This window comes from Chaetura pelagica, unplaced genomic scaffold (genome assembly GCF_000747805.2).
Source record: "Chaetura pelagica isolate M959 unplaced genomic scaffold, ChaPel_1.0 scaffold38, whole genome shotgun sequence".
Taxonomy (NCBI): domain Eukaryota; kingdom Metazoa; phylum Chordata; class Aves; order Apodiformes; family Apodidae; genus Chaetura; species Chaetura pelagica.
In genome coordinates this window covers 867,322-893,527 of record NW_009954181.1, presented here as the reverse complement: position 1 = coordinate 893,527, position 26,206 = coordinate 867,322, and the positions used below count along the sequence as shown (strand labels likewise).

Sequence of the window (26,206 nt, the reverse complement as noted above, 5' to 3'; positions counted from 1 at the left end):
GGAAAGAGCTCCCCCCTCCAGCCAGTCCCTTTGGAGAGTGCAGCCTGCCCAGGGGCACAATTTAATTGCATCCTGAGAGGCTGGAGTACTTCTGCCTCCAGAGCTGTGCCCGCAGGCCCTCTTCTGGAGCAGGAGGTAAGTCAGGACCTGCTTAGAGCAACTTGCACACCTCCCTCTTTCTGGCTGCACCAGGACTAGCCCAGTTTAAAAGGGGAGAGACCCTTCCCATCCTCCTCTTTCCTCCTCTTTCCTATCAGGCTGCAGGAGGGGCAAGATGTCCCACAGTCACTCCCTGCCCATGGCACACCCCTGAAATCTGGCTCTCAAGACACCCTGCTTTCCTAGGAGGGAGGAGTAAGCACTGCTTCCCACAAGCTGGATGTCTTTTAGGGCAGGATTATACCAAATTGCATATTTATTGGGCTCATTTTCCAAGGAGAGTTAATCTTGGCACCCCAGACAAATTTTAATCAGGGTCATTAAAGCAAGCTTCCCTTTAATTGGACATGATATTCACTTTCATGTCCCATTGCTGCACATTATGCTCTCTTCCACCCAAGGTGAGCTCTTGAAATTAGGGGCCCCACTCCTGAGAGCCGGAATTTCTGCTGGCAGCAGGGAGGATGTTCAGGACTTAAAGGACTGAGGCCACCACTGAATCCCCCAGTACTTAACTGTAAGGAGTCAAGATATGACCTTTTTTTTTTCCTCCAGCACCCAAACGTGTCCTCCTAATGATAGAGCAAACCATAGGAGGGATGGACCTGAATGTCTGGCGATACGGGAAATTTAGGTCAGGAAATGGGAATCAGAAAAAGAACTGATGGAAATTGTCCTGCCTCATTCCAAAGCCTGATAGTGACTTCACAACTTGTGGGTGATCGACTTTGGCTTAAGAAACTCAGGCAGGTAATAACAGATTGCAAGATAACCAGCAGGGACCCCGGCTGGCAACGCATCCGCTCGCTCGCTGCCCTTAATGGAGATGGAGAAAGTCCGGCTCTGTTTAGCTGGTTTGATTGCTCCAAGAGGAAAGAGAAAATGGAAAGGGAGGGAGGGGGGGAAAAAAAAACCCTGGGTTTGGGTTTTTTTCCCCCTTTCAATTCATTAGGCTGTCAATAATGCTCAGGCCTGGCATATCGACGGCAGATTAGCTCAACCCGACTCTGTGTACAAGACCAATGCCTTTTTAACCCAGCTTGTTTCCAAATCAATACACCCATCAGCATTCGAAAATTAGCCCGAGACGAGATTCCAATACTCAGCCTGGTGTGTCATGCTAAGAGGGCTCCTGGCCAAATCACAGCAGAAGGAGGAAAAAAAGCTTGCTAGGAAGGGACTAGAAATTTTCCGTTTATCTTCCCCAAGGCTGCGTCCCTAAGAGCACATCGAGCCCCATATGTCCCACCACACCAGCTCCCCCTGGGCTGTCCTGACCTTGATCTGATTGACCATCATGCTTGTACGTCCCCTCTTGAGAGCCCGTATGTACTTGCACACCTGTTCAGAGAGCACGTATGCACCCCATGGACTGTACAGCCTGGGCAAGGCTCCACTGCCCCATGCCAGCCTTCCTCCTCCTCCTCCTCCTCCCAGAAGTAGAGAGTTTCAACACACAAACACATATTGTTGCTAGGCACACACACACCCCCGCAAAGCACACAAATCTGCCAGCTCCCTCTTCTCCCCCAACACAAGTTTTGCTTCAAGTGTTGCCTCCAGCACAGAAAACTAAAAAACCTCATCAAAATACAACAACAACAAACATGGGTTTGCCAGTGACTGCTCCAGGAGGCAGAGCTGCCTGTAACAGAGCCTCATCCCAACTCCTGGAAAGCTGGATAAATGTGATTTCACACACCTGGGTCACTGTCCTGCTTCTCTGGGACTCTTCAAACTGCTAAACTTTATACCAAATTGTCTTAGATGCAAAAGGAACAAAGGGAGGAGAAGACAGCAGGGTAAAAGGGAGGAACAGAAAACAAAGCACTGAGCCCAACCCCTCTACAAATTCCCTTCCTCTTACCTTGCACGATGAGATGGACACGTGATGTCTTGGGGTGATTGTCTGTCTGCACGGAGCAGGTGTAGGGGCCCTCATCATACACGTCCACATCCTGGATCTGGATGCTGTACTGGGTTTTGGTGTTGGCCAGGAGCACCACCCGAGGGTCCAAGCACCACTTGTCATTGCCAGCATAGAGGATGCTGCTGCCGTTCAGCCAGGCCACTCGGGTGACTCGGTTATCCACGGAGCACCTGGGGAGAGGTGAAGAGGTGACCCATCAGTGTGTGGCTCTTGGCTGCCCTGCCCTCCCTTCCCCAGCCCCTCCTGGTTCCCCTCACACTATGTTTAGCTTTGCTGACAGCAGCAGTTTCAGAAAACAAGTGCTTTCAGTGTCCAAAGAGGACAATGTCAGCACTTCACCTGCAGTGCTCAGGGTAGCAATACCCACCTAAACTGGTGTCTCCAGAGATTTGCTCCAGAGTTCACAGTGATTTAAGGCACAGAGAGGTCAGAGTCACCCACCACTGATGGACCTTTCTGTTCCCATTTGCTCCTTTACAAACTCAGAGACAACCAGAGCCGAGCCAAAGGCCCCATCCTGAGTCCAAAAACAACTTCTCTGGGGGGATGCAGGTTGCTGCCTCCTGCCCAAACTCATCACTTGTCTTCCTCTCCACAGTCATTCATATTCCCACAGGCAGGCAAAGAAATGCAAAGTGGAGCTGGGAAAGCAGCTCACTCTGCTTCACAAGGGAGCAAGGAAAATGTATCTCAGGAGAAAGCCAGCTATGACACACCTCCAAAGAGCAACCTTGAGCTTCCCACCATTTGTCCCCTCTGTCAGCTCTTCCTTCCCTTCCCATCTGCAGGGCTGCACCTCACCCCAGCTAAGTATTTCACTTCTCAAGTGATGTTTTGGAGGTAGGAAGCTTTTTCTCAGCCTCATTGACAACCTGAGCCCTCCTAAAAGACAACCTAGTGCAAACCTAGAAGAGACAGCTCCTGAAGTTGATTATTTTCCTGTCCCCAGTAGTGGAAGCCACTCTTGCTCCTCCCAAAGGTCTCCATCAGCCCTGTAACCCTCCATTCCCATGTCCCCAAGCAAGGCTTGAACCACTCAGCCTCAGATCCACTCTTTATATCCTCCCCAGTCCACTTCATTACTGTTGCAGGGGCTGAGATGCAAATTAACTTTGGAGGCAGTGAAAAAGAGCACGGCAGCCTCTGGGAGGTCTCACACAGGGTAACCTTAATGACTGTGAGGGGTTTAATGGGCTTTACACGCCAGGCTGTGGTAGCAGGGATGTTCACAGCAAGGATGGATGTGGCTGTGGCATGAGGACTTTGCCCTACACTTCAGGGATTGTGTCCTTCCTCAGGGTGAGCTGTCTCCTTGCTGGTGGGTCTGCAGGAAGGACTGCTCTGCTGATTTGCTAAGCAAGTACCCGAGCTCCTGCACCATCCTCCTTCTCTGGTGTGAAAAACATTCGAGAAATTAAACAATTTTACTGCTGTTCCATAATGATATTACGATAATAATAAATTAAATGTGAGCAGATTTTTATTATCGACATTAAAAAAGCAATAGATTCAGCCTGGGCTGAACACCAAGATCTCAGCTCCTGCTCTCAGCTGCATTACAACTTGAGCAAAACCTGAAAGCTGAGTTGCTCAAGTTGAACAAAAATTTGGGATGGTTTTAGTATATCATGCTCTGGACCTCATCTATCATAGAATCATAGACTGGTTTGGGTTGGAAGGGACCTTCAAGATCACCCAGATCCACCCCCCTGCACGGGCAGGGACACCTCCCACCAGCCCAGGCTGCTCCAAGCCCCATCCAACCTGCCCTTCAACACTGCCAGGGATGGGGCAGCCACAGCTTCCCTGGGCAATCTGGGCCAGGCTCTCACCACCCTCACAGCCCAGAATTTCCTCCTGACATCTCACTTAAATCTCCCCTCTTCCAGCTTAGAACCATTACCCCACGTTCTGTCACAGCACTGGTAGCTTGGAACCAAGGGGTCTGAATTAAACATGGGTGGATATTTGGTGCTTGGCCCTGGCCTGCCCATTAAGATGCCATGAAACTTGCTGGGTTGCAGTGAGCAGCACGTCTGCACCACCACAGGCCTTTCCATCCTCACCTCCAGAGCCACAGTGAGGAGATGAGGAACCATGAGGAGCCAGATGTGGCTTGAATTTCTCAGACTGGTCCCTTCTGCGGAGATTATCCCTAAGGACCTCTAAGCAAGCCAAACTAAAAATACCTATTTCCTCTCTCCTCCACACCAGTTTTGTGAAACGCATTGGCTTGGAGATCCCTGGATAATAATGGGGCCAGAGAGTGTGTAAGCCAAGCATTCCCTCTATCATATGGGCATTTAAGTGCTTTTGAAAAGCAACGGGGCTCAGGTAACGCATGAGGCAGCAGTGAAATAAGTGCTTTTGCCCTTCACAGAACCCGGTCACAATCTCTTCTTATCACCTAGACATGCTTCCTCTGTCCCTGGGATCAGCAAGTTGTTATTTTATTTTCTTCCCTGCCTCTTAAAGCTCCCGAGCCAACCTATATACATAATAAGCCCAGAAAAAGCTCCCAGCAGTCACACACTGACCCCTGGCGAGGGTGGGTTATTGAAGGGATGGAGGGCTGTGCTCCTGCCTACGCTCCTTCCAGCCACCCTGCCAACCCTGCTCCTCCTCACACAAGCACTGGTTGGGGTCCCCGTGGCTGAGGCTCACTGCAGTGACCTGATGCTCTTCCAGCCTCTCCATCTGCTCCTGCTTCCCTCCTCCAGCAGCTCCTGTCTCCACAAGCCCAGAGCAGAGATGGGAACCCCTCCTCTCCCACACACAGGCAGCCGAGCAGAAAGCCTTTGGCTTTGGTCAGGAGCCCAGGCTCCAAGCACAGGTGGAGAGCAAAGCCAAGCCTGCAGCTTCCCTCTTCTCACCCTGTTCCTGGCACACACCAAAGCCCAGAGATGCCTCCTCCACCTCACTGGAGCCTCTCGCCCACCCTCTCATGCCACGATGTGCCAAAGAGGGAGGGGAGAGAGAGGTCCTTGGGATGCTGGAAAACAGCTCTTTCCTCCAAAAAAGATGATGTAAAAAAAATTAAGCACAGATGAGGTAATTTTCTCTCTCATGATCCTTAATCCTTGTTGTGTTTCTGCTTGGAAGGCAAGGTCTTCTCCTCCAGGAAGATGAAAAACAGCACACGGAAAAGATTATTCCACTCCCTCTCTCTGCTTTCTCTATCCCAAGTCCTGAGCCTCAGGGTTTCTCCTCCTGTAGGTGCAAATGCTGCTATCACATCATTGCTGCCTCATCCTGGGGATGCTTTGCAGGGAGATGTAGCTCCTCACACTGCACCAAAGCCTCTGCTCTGTGCTGCCACTGAGGGCACCTCCACATGACCACGACTGATGGAGTTTGGGCATTTTAAGACCGTTGCATGCACCGATCAGAAGTGAGAGCTGTGTGTGTACATCTTCCCTGCTCAGCCCAACCTCCCAACTCCTGTCCTCATCCCACACTCCCTGGGCAAGCTCCTTTGCAGACACAGACCTGTCCCCACAGAGCCCACAACCCAACTGCAGCCACTGCAATCAAGAATCAGGAATAAATAAGCAACAGGGTGCCAAAGCTGAACACCCTGACCACTGATCCCACCCGTGCCTCATCCAGCCCCAGGTCCTTCCCTGCCTTTTTGGTGTAGGCACAGATGGTCCATGCCAGCAAGGACATGCTCTCCTGAATTTCACTCTTTGCTTTCACCAGTTTCCACACAGAAAATGACGGGAGAGGAGGTGGCCCAGCAGTTGGGGGAAGGAGGGTTTTAATTACTGAAGTGTAGCAATTGGCACACAACACTTTTTTTGTTGCCTCTTACACAGATCGCTGGTGTTCCAGAGGGCTGGGCTGGAGAGCACAGATTGTCTCAACCCAGCAGGACACACAAGAAATGAATAATGTTAATTAGAACTGAAAAGAGCTCAGCAAAATTACCAACCCGACTGCTGCTTTAAGTGCAATTATCAGGGTACAAGCTCCTTCACAGGGAGGCAGGAATGGGGCTAAGCCTGGTTCACCCCAGCAGACTTGGTGGTCCAGCTTGGGGCCATGAGCAAGCTTGACACTTCCCTGGGCCCACTTCTGCCACCATCACCTAATTTCCACTGCGTGCCCACCCTAAGGAAACCCCCTTCCCAAATCCAGGCTATCAGATGGTGTTTAACACACCACGACACCAACCCACCATCAAGCATCCCTAGATGTCTTCTGTTTTTCTTCCCAGCCTAGCTCAGCAGTTCCCAGACACCTCTGGATTTTGAAGCAATCCATTCCACACCAGCAGCATTTTGTCTCTGCTACAGGCTAGACCAAGCTGGAAATCAATTTGTTTGCAGGAACTAGCTGGGAGGGTAGTTTAAAAAAAGGGGCAAAAGCCTCCCACTGAGGCTAGGCAAGGAGAAGAGCTACTCCAACCCTGTCTTGGCCCCAGCATCTCACATCCCAGGCAGCACCTTCCAGCCTCTGCACCACCAGCCGTGCTATAAATGATCAACTAAACTAGACGGCTGCCGGAGGCAGAAGCTTCACATCTCAGATTTATTTCTGTGATTATCACATTTTATTGTTATTTATTAGGATTAATTAAAGGCCAGGCTGTGAACAACTCAATCCCATTCAAACACGGTCCCACTGCTCTCGTAGACTTGCCTATGATGTTTCTGCTCTGGTGGCAACAGAAGTTTGGCCATCAATTCCTGGGTGAAGGGAAAGCTGGTGTCAGATTGTCCCTGCTCATGGGGACATGTGCTGCCCCTGACTCTGGAAGGCTGGGATGTACACCCTATGGGTGGCATGAGGCATGGCTATCATGCAAAAGGTGGTCTAGAAGCTTTTTTACTAATAAATATTAAGCCAAAACCCTCATTGCCACAATCAAGTCTGGTTTCCCCCTCCCTGCTATCTGCTGTACAGGGTTAAGTCACACGTTTCTACCAACCCAGCCCTTCCTCAGCAGGATTTACAGCATCTGCTCACTTTTGTGCACCCACTCACTGCCAGTGGGGCAGCAGCAGGAACACCCATCTTGGTCCATCCAGCTTGTGTGGCTCAGCTCAAGAAACCCATGCAGCTCAGAGGCTCCATGCAGGGGACATTCCTGGTGGCAGATGGACTAGGGGATTAAAAAGGTCCATAGGTTTGATCCTGGCCTGCTGGATGCCCCAATAGCTCACGCAGGTGGCTCTAATGGGCTTAAGGCTCATCCCCATGCAGGCCTGTGAGGATGACACAGTGGTGGGGTTCTTGGCATGTCCATCCTCACCTGCACCTCAGGACCACCCCAGCCATCCTTACCCTGAAGTGCCAACTCAGCTGGAGGGCATCCCACAAGCTCAGACACCACCACAGTCACAGCCCCAGGATTTCTTCACAGCACAGCATGGCTGTCACAGCCAAGAAACAGTTTCCCTGCCTGGGGAACCTGTTGCCTGCCAGGCAGGAGCTGACCCAGTGATTAACTCAGCAGCAGGGTCTGGCAGAACAGGGGGGGCCCTGCTCAGGCTGGTGCTGACCCACCACCCCACCCTGCGCAGCAGCAAGAGCATCTCCAAAGGCTGTGAGGTGAGGAGATGCCCTCAGATCAGCTGCTGCCTTGGTGCCTCTTCAAAATCCTGCTGAGCTGGTCTAAAGCAGCACTCGGAAGTGGAAAATAAAACCCCTTTGTGCTTCCCCCTCTCTTCCCTGCTTGGGGTCTTGGTTGTTGCAGAGGGAGTCAGGGCTCTGGTCTGGGAGGTCCTGCCTTTCCCAACCTGCAGCAAGTTCTTTGCAAGTCCCTGCCCTTCATGTCTGCCCTCTGCAAGGCTTTAAAGGGATTTGGCACCTTCTTTCCAGGGAGGGTGAGTTAACGCATGTTTGTAAAGTACCTGATCTCCTCAACTGGAAGTTTATACATGCAAATGAGTCACACTAATTATATTAATAATAATATACTGGGCTCGGAAAGATTCGCCTTGGTTCGTTGCCCGGGATTTGCAGAGCTGCAAACAACTCCCAGTATGCTCCCTGAGCTGAGTTTATTGGCAAATGCCAAAGAAACAGGAGGGAACTGGACTGGGCAGGAATGAAGAGCTGCAAAAAGAGACGGAGCTCCCCCTCTGCAGCCTGCTGACCAGGTATGGAGCAGCCAGGAGTCACGGGAGCACCCAACACCCCTCTGGTCCCGGGAGACCCCAGCACTGAGCACTGGTGCAAAGCAGGCAGGTCGTGATGCAGCAGGCAGGGGTGGCTTGTCTGGAAAAGTCTTTCTCTCTCTGCAATGCAGCAGTGCACTAGCACCTTTCCAAGTCCCCTGCTCAGCTCATCCAGCCTTCTATTTATCCTCCTATTGTCTCTGCTAACAACAGGACTCCACGGATCCACAGCATCTTCCATCTCCGCTCGGAGCGTGCCACAAAACATCAATGAGAGCAGCCACTCCCAGACCTTGTGAAGAGGAAACGTGTCCCTACCCTGGGCTCCCACCCCTCCAGCTGACCCCGGAGGGGGCTCCTGGCCCAGCTTGGGTGCCCTCCAGAAGCTCTAACAGCACCAGGGAATGAGGGTGAGGACCAGCATCAACCCACCCGTAGGCAGCTGTGCAGGGACACGTCCGGTTTACTAATGAAATATCACCCCCCAGGGAGCTGCTGCAGTGTTGGGATCCAGGGATTTTTTTTATTCCTCTTGGTTTTCTCCTTTTTCAACTTCCCAAAAGCTGAGTAACTATTCAGAGGGCTCCTGGGTGCCAGCAGGCAAATAGCCCCGGGCAAAAGGCAGCCCTTCAACAGTAGCCTACAAAAGGGTCCTCCCTTCTGCAGGAAGGACACCACGCCAGGCCAGGTCCAGGCTCTGGCAGCTGCCTGCACACTTGAGAAGCTCGACTCTAAAAGGAGGTGTGAGAAACTCCACAAGAAGATAACAACTCCATAATCATCTCATTCCCTCCCCACAAGCATCACAGAGCAGTTCAAACCCTGTCAACTAAGGTCTCCTCATCTGAGGAGGTGTAGAGAAGTCTCCTCCCTCTGCCTCCAAAACCCTGTTGAGATCCCTGCTTGCTATGCACTTCTTCCCTAGAAAAATACTCCTTTGCCACCCACAAGCCCCAGGCTGAGCCACTCCAGACACCCCAACTCCCCATCCTTCTCCCCCTCTTCCCTGGCAGCTCCTTTTCCATTCTCCAGCCCAGCAGGGAAGTTCCTCCAAGCTCCAATCCCAGCAGCTCCCCTGAACTCACTCAATTGTGAGCTGTGTCCCCCCAAGAAATCCTGGCTCTGCTTTGTGCAGTTGACACTATTGGCCCAGGAATAAAGCAACACCAACCACCCCGACAGCCTGCAAAGGAGCCTGTTTCTCTGAGCACTCAGGTGAGGGGCTGCTGAGCTTAACTGCACTGAAAACGTATTCCAAGGGAAGTGATGCACTTAACTGACTACAAGTGGGGAATTATCACTGAAGTGGCTTTTCCTTAGAAGTTGAGGCACAAAACAGGAACGGTGAGGGGTGAGCAGTCCCTGCCAGGAAAGAGAAGGAGGAGGGAGATGGATTCTGGAGGATGCTGTGAGCCAGGAGGCAGCAGGACAGGAGAAGCAGGGGGGGAGAGCGAGAAGTGCTGTAAACTGGAGGGCACTGAGAGGGACAACACGGGGAAATCAGGAGCGCAAGATCATGGATCAGGTTTTCAAGGCACTGGCAGAGCTCTCCAGTAGCCCAGGACACTGTAACACTGGGCTGTGCTGGGGAGACGAGAGAACCTGCCCAGCTGGTCAGCTGCAGCCACCTACAGCAAGTATCTGCTGTTTATATCTCTAGATATTTGTAGCTTGAGAATAACTGCAAGTTACCACACGACCTTCCTACGCCAGCTCTCCTGCACGTTCCTAGGTGCAGTTTCACCACAACACCCAAGCTCATCTCACTTCTGCTGGCAGATGGGCAGAGATGGACAGAACCAGGACAACAAGCAAAACCTTCAAATTAAGATAGAGGTGGTCCAAGCTACACCAGACTGCATGAGAGGAGCAGGACTTCCCAAGCTTTAGGGGACAAATCCCCAGGCCTTGCAGAGTCCCTGGGGGATGGGAGAAGACCTTCCCCTGCAGCAGAAGAGAAGGTTTCCCCATCCAAGGTCCCAAGTGACCAAGACAAGAATGTAATTTCTTCTCTTCCTCCAACATCTATCTCCTTACGGAAATCAGCTCCTTAACAAGCAGCTACAAAGATATGGACACTCAACCCTCATCACATGGCCAGAACTTTCCCTGTCACAAAACCAGAAGGTTGCTTGGCACATGAACAGAGTTCAAGCATCCCATCACAATGGAATGTGGATTTGTCCTTGAGAGAAGGTGCCAGAGGAACACTGGTGCAGCAAGGAAAACAGAGAACCAGGGAACGGGAGAGACAGGAGGGACATCAAGAAAGGAAAGATGATGGAGCCAAAAGCAATGGGACCCTCCCCAGCCATGCCACTTGCACAAATGCCCTCTCTTTGTTTATAAAATGGCACTAATGAGACCAAAAACAAGAGAGGGAGGGAGGGAAAGCACCCTTCCCAGTACAGACCCCCCTTTTCTTTCCCTCTCCCCTTGAGGACATCATCCTTAAAATATATTTCATTTCACAGCTGCATTATGGTACCACAAAATCCTGCGAATCCAATTTAAGAACAGATTACCTCCTCACTTACTTCATTTGAAGCAATTACATGTTAATTTTCATTGAGACCAGCCTAATGCATACCAATCTGATGCTGCAATCTCATTTGAATACTTGAGGGAACGCTAGTTGGGCTCCAGGCTCTGGAGGCTCATATTTAAAGGGCCACTTCACATTTCCTTTCCCTTTTCCCCCAGTTATTTAAGCTTTCATTGCACTTGTGGTGATCCCTCCCTCCCTCCCCAGCCTTCCCAACAGCTGGTGCCACTCATGAGACCAACTAAAAAGGCCAACCAAGTTTTGCAGCAAACCCTGCAGCATGATGCTGTGCCCACCACCAGCCTGGTCCCCAAGGCAGGACCTTTCCCAGGTCAAACTTCAGTCTGGCTGGTGTCTTTCTGCATCAAGCAAACGACCTTCCAGCGTCAAAGATGCTGATCAACACGTGCTGCTACTGCACGTGTCTCTAAAGCAACTCCTCCTTCTCCTGGGCCAAGAACAGCCTCCACCAGTTTCTAGCTGATGCTTATCTTCTGCTCCCTCATCATCTTTTGAAGCTTCCCATCCAGCCAAGCCCATGGTATCGATTGGTGTCTTGGACACCAAGCTTTGAGTAATTAATAATGCCACGAGGCTGTGGATTCAGCTCCTGGTTCAGCCGGGGAGGCAGGTCGCCTCTGTCTCGCTGTACACATTGCAGTGATAAGCATTCATGTTGGAAGCTGCACCTTAATTAGATTTTTCAGATTGCAAAGGGCCCCGAGACACTTGTGCAGACACCATATAAATGTATATTGCATTGTACTGTAATTAATCCAAGGTGACGCAGAGGCAGACGGAGCAGGAGCGAGGGACCGACGCACGGCGACACAACCAGCCCCAAGATCTCAGCACAGTACTGGGCTCAAGCCCACCCCAAAGCCCACGCTCCACCAGCTACAATCCAAGAAAGCCCCCTCCTTGTGCCACCCACCAGAAATACATTGGGCAACTATGTGGATGAGCATTTCAGAAGCAAAAGGTTTCCTGGTGCATCCACACCAGGGAAAGGTACCTCCACCTCTCCCTCCACACGAGCAGTTTAGCAGTCAGGAAGACAACAACAAGCAAGCAAGACAAGCAGAGATTAATTGCAGCTCCTCCTCCCCCAAATATTTAATCAATTGCATCAGGCAGTTGTCTATGGCATTGCTGAAAGCACCGTGGGTGGCAGCAGGGCAACCCCAGACATTCGTGTCCCACATCAGCCAGCCAGGATACTCCACAAGCACCTATGGAAATGATGGAATGAGGCTGATGAGATAGTTTTGTCAGAAAAAACATCATAGGGGAAGGAGTTTGTGCTGAGAAGAACTCAAGAAAGATGCTGAAGATGATAAAGCAACAGGAAAAAAATTGGTCAGAACCATCATTCCATGTCCCCTAGCCTTCTGCTCCCATGAGAGCCCCCTGCCTGGAACTGGGGAGGGTTTCCTTCAAACTGGGATAGCCAAGAGGTTTCACAGGTATTTGGGAACTCCCTTTATCTCAACAAATGCAATTCAACTGCTGCTGCTGGAGTCCTTTGCCTCCAGGTGCCACCCTGAACCTACAGCACTGCCACCAGCATGCTGGGCCCTTCACCACCATCGATAGGCTGGATGAGACCCCTGGGGAACATCTCAGCTGCTCCAAGCCCCCCAGTATCTTGTTCAATGGGTCCCAGCACAGTGGATGAGATCTCCACCTCCATATAGATGTGAAGTCTCAGCCTCAACTGTACCCAGGTAGTAACCCAGGAGGTAAAATGCCCTTTGGGGTGGGAGGGAGCTGGGCTGGGAGGCTGCAGGATGGGATGCAGAGCAGCTTCCTGTCTGCTAAGCTGCTGTGGGTTTGGAGGGGATGAAATAAGTCACTGGGCCTCATGGGGTATATGTTGAGAAACCAAATAATCAAGATTCAAGGGAGAAGAGGCAGTTACCTGGGTAACAGTGTGTTGCTAACACATCTGCCACTGCCCAGATGCTGCTCAGCTGTGAGAGCAGCCCCAGAGCCCAGCCTGCTGCTCCAGTGGCCACATGGCATCCCGAGGATGAAGGCACAGTGTTTTTCCCAAGGCTGGGTGGGAAACCAGAGTCACTCCCTGCCTCAGCCCTGCCCCAGTGCAGCCCCCAGCCATGGGCAGCTTTCAGCAAGGCCAGCAGCTCCTGCTGTCTATCCCCACACCCTAAATGATGGCAGCCAGCACTGAGATACAGAAGGAGCTGACATCCCACAGCTTGCCCGTCCTGCCCCAGGTAGCATCCCATCCTCATGGACTCATCATGCTCTTTTCCCCCTCTGTCTCCCACCCACCACACTCTCTTCCCAAAAGCTCCTTTGCAGTGAGCAAGGAAGGAGATGCCCCTGCTGGCAGACATGGCTGCAGATGCCAAGGTGACACAAGGACACAGAAGATACTGGTAGCACCAACACCCAATCTCCAGCCCCAAGACCATCCCCCACCACCCACTTTTCACCAGTGGCCACAGCACCCTCTGCTCCCCGTGCAGCTGATTGCAGTTCACACAGCAGCATCCACACTCCAGCTAAAACAAGAGGGTTTTGGTGGCTCGGGGACATATTTTCAAAGCACCAGGAGAGACTTTGGTTGCCTGCTTCCCACTGAACCAACTCAGTCCCTGTAGGAGCCTTTGAAAACATGGCCTTTATAGTTTTCCATTTTGATGTCACATCTGTAAGAATATATGGTGGTGGATTTTTTATATTTTTTTTTCTCTTCTCCTCATCCTCTTCTTCCTTTTAAGAGTTCACACTTTGAAATCTAATTTTTATTTATTTTATTTTCCCAGAAAAGGGCTGACTCCCCACTGAGCACAGAAGGAGAAAGAGAAAGGAGGGTGGGGAAGGAGCCTTCAAAAAGTGCCCAGATTTAATTTTTAATCAGAGGAAAAGAAAAAGAAATTTGTTGATGATCAAACAGATTCAAGTACCTTAAAAGAAAGAGACCATCAGTAAATGGAAAGTAGTTAAGGAATTACATGAAAGACATGGGAGACTCTCAAGAAGCAGGGAAGATTCTGTAACCAAGTGGAAAGCCAAACCCATCAGTCCCAAACCACCGGAGCAGTAAGAATCAGTAGGTGAAGTATTTGCTCTGCAAAACCAGCAGCTGATGGGAGAGCTGGTGGTTTGCAGAGGGGCTGAGCCCACTCAGCACCAGCAGCTGCCTGAGGGAGCCCAGCACCTCGGGAAGAGCAGCCCTTGCAGGCTTTTTACCTGCTCACTTCCCTGCATAGCCAAAACAAGTGTAAGCAGTCAAATAAAGGGCTGCATTGCTTTGAAAAACAGCACCCTGGGGGCTTTGTGTTTTCCTTTTCCTCCTCAGCACCTTCCAGCTCGAGTGTGCTCAGTTTATAAACCCAAAGAGGGTGGGACCAGTTTATTTATTTATTCATTCATTCCCCCCCCTTTGCTTTGGTTTTAATTCACTGGCAGTGCTTTGCAATTGAGGCTGGGATCTAAAACGTCAGCAGGACTCTTTTTGAGCCAGGAATGTGATGCAGGACAGGAATTTAGGGAGGGGAAGAGCAAGAAGAAGTTGAGAAGGGGGAGAGACCAGAGCAGAAAGGAGAGAGCCTGAAGCAGAGGACTTGAGATGGAGACCAATCCATCCTCCACCCCTAACCCACCCTCCTAAGTTCAGAGGCCAGATCCTGTTGCTTTCTGACCTGTGACCAGCCAGGATAACTTGGAGACCTTTTAACCAGGCAAACAGAGTGACCATTTGCTCTCATGCAGAGTGAGCAAAGCCCAGGGGTAGCATTAGATTAGCAGCCAGCTCCTCCGAAGGCCTGGAAACTTTGATTGTTTAATATGTATGTGCCATGCCTCCAAACCCCAGTAAATGTTTTATTAGGGCAGCTCAGGCTTTCGTGCCCAAGCCTTGCTCCTTTTGGACTCTAGGGATCTTGTTGTGATTGGAGAGACATTGCTCATCATCTCCCCCTCTCCCAGGAAGGGCCATGTGGCTCCTGCCTGGCTTTTCCCTTCCATCATGCTTAAAATGCATTTTAAGCAGTCAAATAGGAGCCTGAAGGATGGCAAAAGCACCCCCAAACCAGCCCCTGCTCCTCCTCCTGCCACCCTCAATGCAAAAGGAATAAAATCCCAGTCTTTCCTGGATTTCCAGCTCCCAGAGAGCTGGGCTTCAGGTTTGGAAACTGTGCATGAAGAAAGAATGGGTCAGATATGATCTAAGCATACAAAGACTCCTATTCAAAGGACACTGAGCCAGCATCATAAATTTAAGTGCACAAATCTACTTCCCTGCTCACATCTGTGCCTACAAGAGCCATTCTGGGGAGAAATTACACCTCTTGTGTCCCTATTAATGCAGCTCCCATTTATTTTTTCCCCCGATTCTCAAAAATATTTACCTCCAAAATAGACAAGAAGAGCCTAGTGCCAAGCAAATCAGGGATTTTTATAGATCCTGTTTCTGCAAGAAATTACCAAGACAACAAGTCACTAAGTTCCAATAAAGGATTTGACATTTTCCCTGAACAAAAATAGCACCTGAAGTGGCATCGTGTAGGATAACACCTTCTGGACAAGCAGGAGAATGAAAACCTTCCCACAGCACAGAGAAACCCGCCAGGAGGGTCCCACTGGGGGCACCTCATTGTTTCCCCTTTTCTATTGGATTTCACACTCATTTCCAGGGAATCCTACCAGCCTCCTCCCTATTAAGTTTGATGGGATTTTTTTATTATTTCTTTTTTTTGGCCATAAAGAAAATGACAAAGGCCAGGAATTGTCTTGCTTGGAGGCAAACACAGAGCAGCAGCTGGGAGCAGAATGCCAATTACCCACGTGGTGCTGTAGTGGACAGTGAGGTGTGTTGAGGGAGTTTTGTATTTAGCAGAAGGGCAGGCTTTTATGATTTCTTTTTATCCCCATCAGATTTAGATCAAATCCCATGTGCAGCCACTCCTGTTGCAAGTTCTGTCTATAAAAACACACTCAAATGATCCAAACCAAAGTTGCACCGGTCACTGAGTGCAAGAGGAGGAGGGATGTGGGTATGTACTGGGTAGGATGGGACCACCTGGACCAGGGAAAGGATGCATGTCCTAAGAGATGCAGCTTTGACAGTTTTACAATTTGCTCTTTCTCTTAAAAGCAAAAAAAAAAGCAAGCACCAAACAAACTCAAAAACCTACACACACAGTATCACACCAGGAAAAAAAGGAGACAAGAGGCCCAGTCGAAATACAGGGGGAAACTTGGACATGGAATGACTGAATGAGGACACTGGGATTTTGTATAAACATTATGGCCGTGACAGCTTTCTGCATTTTCTACCTCCAATACCAGAAAGCCCTGAGGCACATGGACAAAGGCAGACCAGGAGGTGCTTCCATCCCCAAGACCACCACAGCCCTTCAGGGAAAGCTGCTGTCGCTGCATCACACTGTGCCCACCACTGTGGACAGAATCCCAGTTCTCCACCACCACTTGTGTCCCACATCTACCTCCCAGAGCTGAGAGCTCCCTCCTCTAAGGGAAAGATCTCCCCAAGCCATGGTTTTCTTCCCCTCGACTGCTAATTAACACCTGACCTGCTTCCTGACTAACGAGCCCACCCGTGCCAAGTCCCAGGCGCTGACCCAAGGCCAAGGTTTCCTCCCGCTCCTTTGGATGTGGCTGGGCAGGCAGATGGATGGAGGAGAAGGGGTGGAAATGCCAACCGTGCCAGGAGAGCTGGGGAAGGGAAGGGCCATGCCTTCTGCTGGGTGCTTTTGTGCACCGATCCGCTGCTCTGCCCAGCTCCTTTGGTGAGGCCAAGCTGCCTCGTCGCCCCGCGCCGCCTCGTCCCTGCCAACGTGGAGCACGACCCTGTTTATCCAGATGGCCCAAATCTCCCAAGCACTGAGGCTCCTGTAGTTTTCCAGCAAAATACCCAGTGGTCTCATTACATCCAAACCTTCCTCCTTTGCCCAGCTCAGCAAATCCACTCCATCCTTCCATCCTTCCTTCCTTCCCCCAGATTTGGAGGAACAGTGGGACAGCAGAGACCAGTAGGGAGAGGTGGGGATTTCACCTATGGAGAGTCTCACTTTCTTCCCCTGTTTTAAAACCCAGAATATTAATGTGTTTATTTATAAATGGAAATTCAAACTAATTATTAGCTGGAGGCTTTCAAGTGAAAAATGTAGGTCATGCAATATTGTATGGGATAATAGCAATTGTTTCAGCTTCAGGAAGCGCATAAGTAATGGAGACTCACTAGTTGTCCAGCTCGGTTAAGCAATGGACACATCCACTGTGTGGGCTGTGGGGGCTGGCACCAGCTCTTACCACAAAACTGGGCACCCTTTCACCTTCTGTCTCCTGATTCCAGCCTGGCCACCCTCTCCTCTTCCACCCGAGGAGCCAGAGCTGCATGGGCCCCACCCCACAGCATGCCCAGACTCAACTCAGTTGACAAGCTGGACCTGACAGTTATGATATTTAGAAATATAATTAGAAATCCAACTAGAAAATAATTGTGAAAACTTCAGAGAGGAGTGCTGGAGGTACATTTTTAGCTACTCCTTAAATAGAGGTGAGAGCATAGAATCATAGAATAATTTGGGTTGGAAGGGACCCTAAAGATCATCTCATCCAGCCCCCTGCGTGGGCAGGGACACCTCCCACCAGCCCAGGCTGCTCCAAGCCCCATCCAACCTGCCCTTCAACACTGCCAGGGATGGGGCAGCCACAGCTTCCCTGGGCAACCTGGGCCAGGCTCTCACCACCCTCACACTCCACAATTCCCTCCTCATGTCTCACCTCAATCTCCCTCTTCCAGTTTTCATCCCTTCCCCGTTGTCCTCTCACTACAAGCTCTTGTCCCAAGTCCCTCCCCAGCTTTCCTGTATGTCAGGGAGGGACACAGTTATAACTTCCTCTTTGTGCCCCTCAGCCATCAGAACTGACTAAATTCATCACACAGAGGAAAAGCCCTTTGCACCCATTTATCTCTTCAGAAGAGCCTTTTGAATCTTGAGATGTGCCGAGCTGTGAATCTTCAACAGCTTTTCACCAGTGCTAGTGCTTGTGGGCAGCAGATATCAAAGCCAGGGAAAGTGAAACGTGGAGTTTACATGTAAGGAAATGTTTGGCAGCAAGAACACCTCAGTGCCTGCACCCAGCTAAAGGGAGCAGCATCAGGAGGCAACTTCTCTGCACCAGCCTGAGCCAGCGAGCATCGCGAGTGTAACCTACTTGCAGTCAACTGTGATCAAGGAGAACCAGAAAGGTTGCCAATTAAAACCACGGAATGATTTCAAAGAACAAAGAAATCTGTGGACATTGTTTGATGGTACATATTCTGTGAGATGAAAAAGGAAAAAAAAAAAATATTAAAAGGAGGCTAAAAATAGGCTGGATGCTGTGAGCCAGATCCTCAGCCCGGCGCAGGCACCGGCGCTGCAGCTTTACCCGTGCAGGCGTCATTGTTGCTAAGTTCTGATCTCTATTTAAACTTGCAAAAGGTTTTCTTTTCCTCCCAAACTACAAGAATCTCCCCCTCCATCTTGGAGCTCATCTGTCCTAAAGCAGCTCACATGATGATGATCAAAAATAAGCCCTCCAAGCCTAAGCTCACTAACACTCATTTCTCTCCTGCTAATGCTGGACTTCTTACTGTTAATCCTTAAATATATCCTTAAATAAGAATGACAGTACCTGAAGCGCCTAACAACCCTGTCTCACAAACAGAGACAGCCTCTGCATTCCTAATTTAGTTTGCCACATGAGAGCTGACACTAATCCCAGATCCTGAGTCCCAGATAGCTCCGACGTAAATGCCATCGCCTTGCTCACCTTGACATTACAGAGCAGCCTGAACTTTCCTTGTCCTGTTCAACTTTCCAAATTGGTTGTTTGGTTACTGCCTAAAAAATTGCCAATTTTTGCAATCTGCAATCTCAGATAACTCCTTGTAGGCTTAAAAGTCCCATTTTCCAAGGGCTCCATGCTGGCACAGAGCAAGCAGTGAGAAAGGGGCATCCAGCCTCACGCTCAGCCTAACTGCGAGTACACGGATTCACTCCCAAAGTACCTGGATAAGTGAGGGCACTTAGGATGCAGGCAAAGGACACCTGACATTTTGCAGGCACTCAGAAAGAAAGGGAAGAGAGGCTTTACAAAGCAGAGCTGCCCCTCATCCCTCTCTGGATGTTATTATTTCTCTCCAAAAAGGCCACCTGAAAACAAAAGACTGCAAGGAACCACAGCTGACTCCTGTGAAGCAGCCACCAAACCCAGCAACTAAATTCAATCTTGAACACGAAAAGTAGAGAGGAGGGGAAGGATTTTCACCTCACTCTGCAGACAAATTGCAGCACTTTAACTTGACACCAACTTCTGGAGCCTGCAGAATAACCACCCCCATGCAAGCCAGCCATGAGAAATACCACTGCAGCAGCAAGAAGAGGAGGCAAGTGCCAACAATAAGGCAGGCACAAGCCCTAAACCTCCTTGTGAGCCCCCACAGACCTGGCAGGCATGTCACGGGCCAGCTCCAAGCTGGCAAAGGGAAGGTGCCAAAGCCCATCATCCTGTCAGAGCTGTCAGCTGGCAGGATGCTGCAGCACATGGGACACCACGGCCAGGGGACAGGCAGTGTCCCTGTCCCCCCAAAGCAGCTGGTGCCAGGGTTGGAATAATGAGTGGGAGCAAGTGCTTTGCTCCCATCTTCTGCAAATTTGCATTGCATGAGGTGTGGGCTCCCCGAGGCAGAGTGGGGTCTTTGCACTCCAAACCAGCTCCTCTGTGCTTAGGAGTGGGGAGAAGGCAGTGCTGAGCTTTCATGTATTGACCTGTGCTGCACTGTCAGCACTGTAAGCACAGCATCCCTGGTGCTCACCAGGGATTTGGGGAGCCTGAGCATCTCTCACCCCCTGCATGCACAAGGCATGGCTGTGGGGTGCAGGAGGGCACCCTGAATCAGTGCCTGCCAGCTCCAGCTCCCTCCCCACTTCCATCATGTGGGTCTGAACAAGCATGTCTGGAATGGGAAAGCAGGGCTCAGCATTCCTTGGCCAAAAAGCCTTGCTGGTTCTTGCCTGGATTTTCATCTCGTGGCACAAGGGGAAGGATAATGCCTGCCCAGCTCCCAGGTACCCAGCAAGGTTGTTAGTTATACACAGCTCACTGCACAGCATTAAGTGTTAGTCTTCCAGCACAGAAATGCTCAGAGATTTTAGAGGCAGATGAATGCCCCCGAGGCTTACACCTCCACAGGGCAGGGCAATGATGCTCCAAAGGTCAGGAGCTGCAACGAGAGAGAAGCAGGTTCCCAAGTCTGATTCCTATCATGGCTGAGATAAGCAGCAACTGCAGCCTGGGAGCAGGTTCAGCTTTCAGGTTTTTGTTCCAAGCTGGGATTTTGCTTTGGGCCCAGCCGTAGCCAACAATGAAGTGGAACAAAATCAGCAGAAGAAAACATTTGGCTTCTCCGTTTCCCTGGACAAGGTCTGACTCCCCCTCGCTCACACTTCGGTGGCTTTGGAAAACAAAATTGTGCTCCTTCTGTGAATCAGCTCACACACACCAATGGGAACTGGCAAACCTTGCCACCACTCACCGGTAATTTCTGCTGGAGGAAGGAGACTAAGATCTAAGCACGCCTGCAGTAGATACAATTTACATCCCACTTGAAGACTTAGAAGAGGAAATAAGGGGACTGCGCTGTGTTTGCCTTCTGCTGGACCTGCTTTCATCCTCAGATGGAGCACTCACAGCTTTGTTCCATGCAATAACACATGAGGATACTTCTCAGCACTGCCAAACCATACAATATGACCAAGTATTTCATAACCTCTCCTATTTTCCTTTTAATTCCCAGCTCTCAGTCATACACAGTTAGTTATACAAGAAAAAGAAACCCTTGTTGCTCCTCTCTCTACTCCTTAAAGAAAAAATAAAAATCCCACAAAAAAAACCCAAATCAAACGAGAAAGACCCAACAAAGCAACAATAAAACACTTCAGAAACCACCTCCACTCTTCAGACACATGGTTTGAAAAGGGAGGCTCTGGGTTTTGAAGCCATGAGCTTTGCTGTGCTTACTCCACACCACACAGGAGCCCCTAAGAACAACTCTCAGGCTCCTTCCTGCCTTTAATCTGTCTCAGCAGGCACAATAAACAACTACAAATGGAATAACAATATGGAGAAAGGGAGTTAGGAGGAGGGAAGAGAAGATGCCATAATGCAGGGAAGGTTTGAGATACCGGCAGAGGCTTTTAAGAGCCATACATGTTAATCATGGTGTTAAAAATCTGTCAGTCAAAGGGCTGGATATTAAAGGGAATTGGCTTGAGATGACAGGGCTGAGCTGTACTTTTAAAAATTATTTATTAAAATGCTCTGGATACAAATTAATGTTCTTAGATCAAAATGTATTATTGTCTCTCTGGCTTTGATCTGCGGAGCACTTTGAGCGACGGATGGGAAAGGTTGTCAAATTCCCCTCTGCATGTGTCTGCCTCTGCATCCCTTGCTGAAATGCTGTTTTGCAATTTCCTTCAGCAATCCTTCCCGTGACAACCCTGGGAAGATCTGAGTGCTGCAGCCAGACCCCGAGGAGGGAGAGGGGTTGGAGCAGAGTTTGCTTCCCCACTGCCGGCTCCATCGCACCGGCTGCTGCCTGCGGGCAGCCCGGGGGGCCAGGCTCAGTGCCAAGCTCCTCTCCTGCCTCCCTGCCTGCCCTGCCTCCCTGCCTGCCCTGCCTGCTGCAAGGTGCCAGGCCAGTTCTAGGGTGAACTGTTGGGGAGAAAGAGGAGGCACCTGCATGGCAGCCTGACCCCACGCTTGGGACAGACTGAAAGCCTGAGATAAGGCTGTCTGACCCAGCCTCTTAACCTTTGGATTGGGCCAGGACTCTCTCCAGATGAAGGGAATCAGTTTTAAACTGAAAGAGAGGAGATGTAGGTGAGACATGAGGAGGAAATTCTGGAGTGTGAGGGTGGTGAGAGCCTGGCCCAGGTTGCCCAGGGAAGCTGTGGCTGCCCCATCCCTGGCAGTGTTGAAGGGCAGGTTGGATGGGGCTTGGAGCAGCCTGGGCTGGTGGGAGGTGTCCCTGCCCATGCAGGGGGCTGGATCTGGGTGATCTTGAAGGTCCCTTCCACCCCAAACCATTTTATGATTCTACGACTCAGCTTTGCCCAGAGAAAAGATCTTTGGGAAGGACTCAGTTCTCCCCTCCCACTGATGGCCAGTAGCTGTTCAGTCTGTGCACACTGCTCCAACAGAAGATCATGGATCTGTTCCAGGGATCTTGAGGGGTGTTTCCCATCTCCAAATCCTTGGGGTAGAGAGGCCAGGACTTGCAGCCCAGGGTGCTGCCCCTCCAAACAGCCTGCACAAGCCCAGGGGGCTGCAGCCCCCAGCCATGCACTGCAGGCCCTGAACCAGTGAGCAGGACAAACCCCCTGTGGTGGAAACTCTCAGTGGCATTTTTGGGCAAGCTCATCACTGCTCTGTACCCTCACACAGGTCCAGGGAATGGTTCTCCCCTTCCCAGCATCCCAGCTCATCCATCACGCACCAATTCACCCACTGCCTCCAGCCGCCGTCAGCCACGTGCCTCGGCTCTCTGTAAGAGTTCACTCCACTTGGCTCCCAGGTCACCTCCTTCCTTCTCACTTTATCTCTTGCTATTTTTATTTTTTTATTCTTTCTTTATTTTTTTTCCCCCCTAACAATGTCTGTACAATTTCACTCTCGATAACACGCGAGTTAATTAAGCCGTGATCTCCTGGAGACAGGTTGCTACAAGGAGATAAGCAGCAGCTCCTGTTCCCCATAAACAGCTGTGCTCCACACCAGCTTCTGGGGATTTGCTGCTTTTGTACAGAAGACAAAACAATCATTGCCAATTAAACCTGGACATCATATTTTCCCCACCATCCGCGAGGCTCTTGACGTCACCTCCTCATGATCCGTCCAGAGATGAGCAGTGGGGAAATTAATACCTGAAGTTGTAGGACACCAGGTACTGGTGTTAATTCAACTACAGTGCAGCAGTGCTGCTGAGAAGACAAAAGATGTTGCATTGCCAGTAGAGTTGTGTCAAGAATTGGTGGGTTTAGTGGTTGAACACATGGAAGAAAAAAAATAATAATTATATATATATATAAAAATCCCAGGATAAAAAAATCAATCAAGATCTGGAATCCTGTATCCTGGGATGCATCAAAAATGCATGGCCAGCAGGTCAAGGGAGGTGATTCTACCCCCTCTGCTCTCCTGAGACCCCACCTGGAGAACTGTGTCCATTGCTGGAGCCCCCAACAAAAGAAGGACATGATGGCTGAAGCACCTATGAAGACAGGCTGAGTTGGGGTTGTTCAGCCTGGAGAAGAGAAGACTCTGAGAAGACCTTATAGTGGCCTTTCAGTACTTGAAGTAGCTCCAGGAAAGCTGGGGAGGGACCTTTGACAAGAGCTTGTAGTGAGAGGACAAGGGGGATGGATGAAAACTGGAAGAGGGAGATTAAGGCGAGACATGAGGAGGGAATTCTTCCCTGTGAGGGTGGTGAGAGCCTGGCCCAGGTTGCCCAGGGAAGCTGTGGCTGCCCCATCCCTGGCAGTGTTGAAGGGCAGGTTGGATGGGGCTTGGAGCAGCCTGGGCTGGTGGGAGGTGTCCCTGCCCATGCAGGGGGTTGGATCTAGACGATTTTTAGGGTCCCTTCCAACTCAAACCATTCTATGATCCTATGGTTCCATGAATTCAAAAGGTTTCAAAGCACTGGAGAAATGGTGTGATGTGAAGAAGAGGCAATTCAACAAGTAAAAGCCCAGAGCAGGGAAAAATCAAAGCAAAACAAAGCAATTTTGCTCCAGTGTGGGAGACCTTTGCCCAGCTTCCTAACTGCTATTTTTCAACCACTAATTTTTACCAGTTCTCACCAATTTTAACAACAGGATGACACCAAAACACCAGTGTGGACCTGGAACCATCCATCAAATGGGACAATAACCTTGACCTCGCTCTGCACCCAAGGAGAGCTGCTACCAAGGCTGGAGGACACTCCAAGCCAGCAGCAACAAGCGACCTGGAGATGCACAGAGTCAGACTCACTGCACCTGCTGGAGATGCTGGGCTGGATGCAGGACCACAAAACCCACCAAAATGGCAGCAACCTGAGACATCCACACTTCTGGATGCTTCAGTAACCTCCTCTTGGGCTGCTCTGCTGCCGACACAATTACCAGAATATCATCAGTGATGTGCCAAGAACTGCTCATTAAACACAGTCACTCTGTCTTGGGGGGTGGAGGGGACAAAAGAAAGGTGGGGGTTCTTTTTTTATCCCCCTGGCATGTGGCTTTAATGATTTTAAATCTCTTCAACCCAATTACAGCTCTGTATCCTGATTAGGGACACGGAGCTATTGTGCACTGGAGCCATTATCTGGCGGCCCATAGAAAAATTAGTACCTGGAGAGGCTGCACTGGGAAATAAATCTTTCTCTTGACATTTTGGGACCAATTCCTGGCCAATTAGAGCAGACTTTGCTGCGTAGGTAATGTGTATCCAAACTGTTCTCCCTGCTGAAAAGGCCAAGCAAAGAACAAGTGTAATCCATGCAAAAGAGAAGGAAAAATGACCCTCTGCAGACTTGTACCTCACCAATGCTCCCTGACAAGTTAAGCACCCTGCTGCAGGGAGCTGCCTCACCCAGCAGCAACAATGTCCCTCTGACCCCAAAGCCATGGGGCACAGAGGAAAAAAGCTGCTGATCTTTGTGCCACCAGCTCCATCCTGCTCCACTCCTGTCCAATCCCAGAGCCCTGGGCTTGTCTGGGATATTGCTTTTCCCTGCAAGCCCTGAGCCACAGGTGTCTGTGGACACAGAGCATGAAGGATGGAAATCAAGCCAGAGGAGGAGACCTGGGTGGTGACAGATGTGTCCCAGCATGGCCCCAAGGCTTTTAACCTTAAAATGATGACAAGCCCACCCAAGAAGTGAGAATCTGGCCAGTGGAGCCAAGCCAGACTTTGCACAGGCTGTGCAGCAAGTGGTGATGGCTCCAAGACACCCTGAAGGGGACAGCTAAGTCCCCAGGTGGATCTGAGGAGGCTGACACCCAACCTGCTGTGGGATGGACTCCACCAGCACCACTATACCCCACAGTGAGAAACGGGTACCTGAAACAAGCCCTTGTTGCACACAGGGTGCATGAACAAGGTGGGTGGACAAGGGGGATACTGAGATGGCCAGAGGGTTGTCTGCTCTGTGGACAACCTTCCCAGACATTCCCAAGAGGGTTCCACAGCCACCCTGTGCACAGGAACCACCAGGTCACCAGCTGTCCCTCCTACCATCACTCTCCTCTGCACTGTTTCCAGGACAACAGGGAAAACAAGGATTAAAACAAAATTGATCCCAAGAAGGAGATAATAATCCCAAATCTCCCCATTCCTGGGTGAGCAGAGCTCCATCCCAAGACCTGCCATGGGAGTTCAGACAAATGCCAGAGGGCAGGTGAGCACCAGGCACAGTATTGCATGAAGTTTTGAGCACAGATCAGTCCTGGTGGGGTTGGAAACCCCAAGAACATGGTACATGCTGGTTCAAAGAATTTCTCACATTACCTGGTTCCCAGAGAAGGCCTGGAGCCCTCTGCAGCCATGGGGTGGATGCACCCTCTGGGCCAGCTCCTTGGTGTCTTTGCAAAGTGGAAAAAAAGCCTGGCTCTGCCTCAGAGAAGAATTTGGAAACAACCAGTAATCCTGCCCACCCCTCGAGAGGAAAAGCACTGACTGAAGAGCTCAGACCACAGCAGAAAGCAGGTGTCAGTGAGCACTAAACACACCAGCCTCCTCCAGCACAAAAACTGAGCTCGGTGAAGACCAAAATCCCAACAGTCCTCACTTTGAAACACAAAGTTGAGTTCCAAACAGCAACCAGGAGTTTCTGATGTATCTGCCCTGGATTCAACAGCAAGCACAGCCCTGCCTGCCCCTGCCACCCTGTCCAGCTGTGCAGCCACAACAGCACAGCTGGTGCTGCAGTGAGGGCAGAACCAGTCACTTGGTAAATTAAACCTTGCCTTCGAAGGCCTTCCTTCCTCACCCACCCAGCAGGAGAAGGGATGGAAGGTCTTTGGGTTCATCAGCAGTCAAAGCAACACGGGGAAGGCTGGGGAGGGACAGCTGGGTCCCAGCACATCTCCTCTCTGGGGTCGAGTTAATGTTGCATGGGCATCTTGGTGCCACTTTTTTGCCTATAATAATACTAATCTTGAGTGGTTCAATTCATCCCTGGTGAGATGATGATCATAGCTAATGGAATTAATGCAAGGTTTTAATTTGCCTCTCACTGCTGAGTCCCAGCAACTCCCCAGCCTCCAGCAGAAGTGCCAAAAATACGGTGTTTGATCTTCCCTCCCCTGATACTCATGTACTTTTCATAGTATTCACCATCTGGAGGTGAGAAAACCCATC

At 50.5% G+C, this 26,206-nt stretch overlaps 1 protein-coding gene across 1 annotated transcript in view; it reads right to left on the bottom strand.

Annotated features, from left to right (window-relative positions):
• Window positions 1-26,206, bottom strand: part of LOC104393388 (protein CEPU-1) — a 133,295-nt gene that overhangs the window by 43,035 nt on the left and 64,054 nt on the right. The window contains exon 2 of the mRNA XM_010002876.1: window positions 2,027-2,259. Coding sequence (XP_010001178.1) covers window positions 2,027-2,259 — 233 coding nt within the window. The remainder of the gene's footprint in view (window positions 1-2,026; window positions 2,260-26,206) is intronic.